The sequence below is a fragment of the Belonocnema kinseyi genome, chromosome 5, assembly GCF_010883055.1.
Source record: "Belonocnema kinseyi isolate 2016_QV_RU_SX_M_011 chromosome 5, B_treatae_v1, whole genome shotgun sequence".
In the NCBI taxonomy this organism is placed as follows: domain Eukaryota; kingdom Metazoa; phylum Arthropoda; class Insecta; order Hymenoptera; family Cynipidae; genus Belonocnema; species Belonocnema kinseyi.
The window spans coordinates 13,707,530-13,712,601 of NC_046661.1; the positions used below are offsets into that span (position 1 = coordinate 13,707,530).

At 39.4% G+C, this 5,072-nt stretch overlaps 1 protein-coding gene across 2 annotated transcripts in view; it reads left to right on the top strand.

Moving 5' to 3' along the window:
• LOC117172634 (probable dolichyl pyrophosphate Glc1Man9GlcNAc2 alpha-1,3-glucosyltransferase) overlaps positions 1-5,072 on the top strand; it is a 209,493-nt gene that overhangs the window by 9,418 nt on the left and 195,003 nt on the right. For both annotated transcript variants that reach the window (XM_033360740.1, XM_033360741.1), the window contains exon 2: positions 3,108-3,380. In XM_033360740.1, the coding sequence (XP_033216631.1) occupies positions 3,108-3,380 (273 nt within the window). The remainder of the gene's footprint in view (positions 1-3,107; positions 3,381-5,072) is intronic.

Genomic DNA, 5,072 nt, shown 5'->3' on the forward strand with positions numbered 1-5,072 from the left:
ATTGTATCAAAACCTTCTGTTGGCAGAAGTTCTCTTCAACCCATCAGCATTTGGCCCATATTTTCACCTCATATTTGAAGTCATAAGAGCCGATTCCAGAGTAGTTAATGGAAGGGCCCACAATACTCCTGCCGAAAATATGCAACTTAGCTGACCCGAAGAATTACAGGCCAATAACTTGTCTGAACACACTTTATAAGATATTCACAGCTATCCTAAACGATAGGATTGTTCGTACAGTTGATCCTGTGTGGCAAGAAATGTATGAACAACGAGGCTCAAAGAAAGGCGTAGCCGGATGTCGGGAGAACCTGCTCATCGATAGATGTATCTGCAAAGATGCAGCATTCTACCAGCGTGACCTATCGATGGCCTGGATTGATTATCGGAAAGCTTTCGATATGACCTCCCATAGACTTATCATCTGCCTTTTGGAAATCTTAAAGATTCATCCGCAAGTAGTTGGGTGCATAGAGAGATTGATGCCGCTTTGGAAAACCAGATTTACTATCTCATCTGAAAAAAAGCGTGTGACAAGTAACAAGGTAACCTTTCAGAGAGGTGTCTTTCATGGCGACACCATGAGCCCACTCCTCTTTTGCCTTACATTATTGCCACTATTTCTAGCACTTCGCCATTCCGACGGGTACTCGTGTGGCAAACTTGCAGATCGAAAGTATAAAGTCACTCATGTATTTTACATGGACGATATTAAGATCTATGCTAAAAACAGAGAGCAACTGCATCTAGCTCTGGGGATAGTCGAACGATATACTAAGGAAATTGGAATGGAATTTGGGTTAGACAAATGCGCCAAGGTTTATTGGAAGCGAGGAAAACTTAATTGCATCACTGAGCCGCATTCAGGATGTGACATCTATAAAGGATACTCTCCGAAGCAGATACAAACGTATCATCCGACAGATTTGGTCTTCCGAACTGTCGGCGAAGAACAAAGTTTCTGCAACGAACATGCCTGCCGTCCCGGTACTACTCTATTTATTTGGAGTAGTTCCATGGACGAAGAACGAGCTCAGATCCCTTGATATCGGGACAAGAAACGTTATCCACATGAACAAAAGCATGCATCTTAAGTCTTGTGAGCTAACGTTTGCTTTCCTTTAATCTCCCGGATTAATGTCTGGTACGGAGGGTTTCATCTTTGCGTGCCAAGACGGTGTCATTTGCACCTTAACATACCGTTGCCACATTTGAGCCAAGACATTCCCGATGATAGCTGCTGGGCCTGCCATGCACACCCCGAGCATTTAGCTCACATACTATCTAGTTGTCTAACTCACGCGGGAACGACCTACATTCAAAGGCACAGTGCGGCACTAAGAGTGCTTTATTACCATCTCTGTCACTCTTACGGCATTAACCTTAATATCGCTTCTCTAAATGCTCCTAGGGAAATTGAGTCAATTGTCGAGAATGGGAAGTGCTGCATATACTGGAACTTTATATTCTGGACAATTGTTTCTGTTGCTCACTCGAGGCCTGACATGGTTCTTCTTGACTTCGAGAAGCGAACCATGTTCGTTATCGAATTTTCGGCACCAGCTGACAAAAACATCATAACCAAGGAGAATGAAAAGAAAGAGAGGTATCGAGACCTTATAAAGGAGTTGGAACGATTGTACCCGGAATATTCTGTTAAACTAATTGTTCTTATCATCGGCCCTTTTGGAGGTGCCAAGCTTTTACTTGCTAATGGCCTGGAAAGCATCCCTGCGTGTCAACAATATGCTAAAACATTTGCGGGAAAAATGCAGAAGGCGGTTGTCCTTGGGTCGCTCCGTGTTCTCAGGGTGCACGAAACTTTTGCCGGATCGTCGTCTTGATTCCGTTACAGGTTGTAACCACCTATCTCACGGTCTTGAGACGTAGTTGTGGATGAAATTTTACCGCGATTTCTCTGGGAGCGGGTGCAATTTTTCAGAATAGCACATGCTCCCGGTGAAATTAACCCTCCTGGTGAAATTAACCGTCCTTTAGCCAATCCGGTAGCCGGGTACCCGTCGACGTATATTTTGTTGAATAATTTTAAAATATGTCATTAAAACACCTTACTAAAAGTCTGTGCAAAAATGTAGAGTTGTGTTAATTAGTCTTAGCATGCAAAACTACCACAAGATTAAAAAATTCTAAGGAATACATTTTCTCACACTTGTTTACTGCTACATCAATGTCCTCATTTACAATTTTTACTGAAATTTATTGAAATCAAATATGAAATTAAATGTACCTTTCTAAAGTATTTTGCAGAAATCTGGATTTATTTAATAGATACAAAATTTTGATTCATTGACTGATGAAAGGGAGTCACGTGCTATGCGTTCTGGCCACTTTCGGACAGCCTCCCCGTGTGAGTAAGTAATTTTGAGTTCGGTATGGAGAATAGTCCAAGTTGGTTAATTCTCAGGTCAGTTGCAACTGTGCACCATCAGTATCAAGTCGTTTTCTGTCGTAGGTCGCACAGGTCGCTCGAAATTTTATTCTGTCTCATATCAAATTTAAGTGAGTTTCAGTAACAATTGTAATCGAGGAAGTCGTTTTAATAGTTAAAAATGGAAGAAATGTAATTGACTATTTCTTCTATTAATTTTTGTTGTTAAAAAAAAATTATAAAAAAACAGTAACCTGGTACACGTGTGAAGCAAGCGTTTTGCGAAGTCCCAACCCGCAGGAACCAAATTAAGTGTACCAAATTTAGAGCTGAAGAAGGATGAAAAAAATGTACTAACTAGATGATCATTAATGTATCGCAAATTTTTTTATATAAGGTGGTAGGTAACCTGGAGAAATCCTTACAAGCAAAATTTAAGTGTACTGGCTTCAAAAATGATTAATAAATGAGACAAGAAGTTTTCGCTTTTGTTTGTTTTTTATATTCAACTATTTTGCGCTTAAAACTAACCGTTTTCAAGAAAATGCAGAGAAACATCCAAAATATTATTTTTCCGTTATTTTGCTTTATTATATAAAAAAGGCTGAAATATTCTGAACTTTTTTTCGTGATTTGGCATACCATCTAGAAGTTATATATACTCAGCTTTTTAGGAATTAATTCGAAGTTAAGGTCATATTTTTTTATGTATTTGAAGTTATTCTACTGATTTCGAAGTACATCGCAACTGGTTAGCCATAACTCACAGTTTAGCAGTACATGAATGGTACACAAGTGAAAAATCTCAATGGACTCTGGACTATCCACCCTTATTTGCCTGGTTCGAGTACTTTTTATCTCAATTCGCAGTTTTTATAGATGATGAAATGTTGAAGGTGGATAATATTAACTACACTTCCTGCAACACGATAGTATTTCAACGTACATCCGTAATCATCGCTGATTTCTTCTTAGCTATTGGTGTAAGAGAGTAAGTAATAAAGTCATTAAGTTTATTATAATTATCTTTGAGTGGCTTACTCTTTCAATTCACTTCCGTTTGAGACAATAACAGTTTTACCTTTTAAACTAGACCTATATTTTAAAGCTAGTCTCCCGAAGATCTTATAATTTAAACAGATCGTGTTTGCTTTTCTATTTTTAATAAAAATCGAAATCTTCGTAACTTAATTGAGAGATATGACTTCGTTGACTAGCTCAAAAGTAAGACACAATGTATACGAAGATGTTGGTTTTTTATCTACTGAGCAGTAGATCAAAAACCAACATCTTCGTGTATATTACTACACTGATAAAAAACTAACACTTAATGATATCAAGATAAAATTGGGATACTCTGAATAGATAAATATTATTCTGTAAAAATGACATTTTCGGGCTTTCGGGAGAATCTGCTAATTGACAGGTTTATCTGCAAATACGCAGAAACCCACCAGCGCGCCCTTTCGATGGCTTGGATTGAACACCGGAAAGCTTTCGATTTAACCTCTCATATACTCATCATGTATCCCTTAGACGAATTACTGTTGTTACTGGAGAAAATTACACATACCCAGTCGTGCCTCAGACGCCTCAGACACGCCTGTTTACACATAGCACGAGTAAAGAAGTCTCCCCAAAGCAGATACGTGGAGCAAGGTATCTGCGATTAAAATACTTGCCGTATCTGTTGTACTCTTACTCGTTTGAAGTAGTTCCATGGGCGAAAAGCAACCTTGTGGCTCTCGAGATCTTGGCCCGAATTTGAACATCTAAACTGTTTCACTTTTAACAGCCCAAGTAAAGAAAAAAGAGGTTGAAAAATGTCGCCGGCAGCCCCTTGATGAAAAGAACTACGGAAACTTTCACAGAAGCGTAGAAGAAGCAACTTTTGCTTTCCTCAGATCATCAGGACTGAATTCAGGTACAAAGACTTTTAATTTGTCTTGATAAGTCGGTGTCATTTCCACCTTAGTATACTGTGATCGCATTTTACGTCAAGAACTTCCCAGCGATAGGTGCAGAGCGTGACAAGCAAACACTGAATAACTAGAAAACATACTATTCAGGCGTCTCATTCACGCGGGAACGACCTATTTTCACAGATACAATGCGGTCCTAAGAATGCTTTACTGCTATCTTTTCGCTCAAATATGTTTGGCCGCGATACCGTCTTGCCGAACGCTTCCACGGAGATGTAGTCAATTGTCCAAAATATATTCTTTGTGGAATTCTCAGCTCCGTCCGACTACATCATAGCCAAGGAAAAGGGAAAAAGGTATCGAGAACTTAAAAGGGAGCTGCGGTAACTAAACCCAGAATACTGGGTTTAAATACTTGTCCTTGTGATCGGTGGTCTCGGAGATGCGAAGCGATCGCTGGTTCTTAATATCAATTACATGCTACGGCATTTACGAGACGAATGCAGAGAGCTGTCATTCTTGGGTCACTCCGTATCTTCAAGAAACACGACATTTACTGCGGTTCTACTGGGAGCCAGTGTCATTTTCATGAATGAGAATTGCTCTCAGTGGGACCTTGCGGTGGTTCATTAACCCTTTTTTAAAATAATATATATAATTACAATCGTTGCAACTCCCTTATGAGGTCTCGATACCTCTCTTTCTTTTCATTCTCCTTGGCTATGATGTTTTTGTCAGCTGGTGCCGAAAATTCGATAACG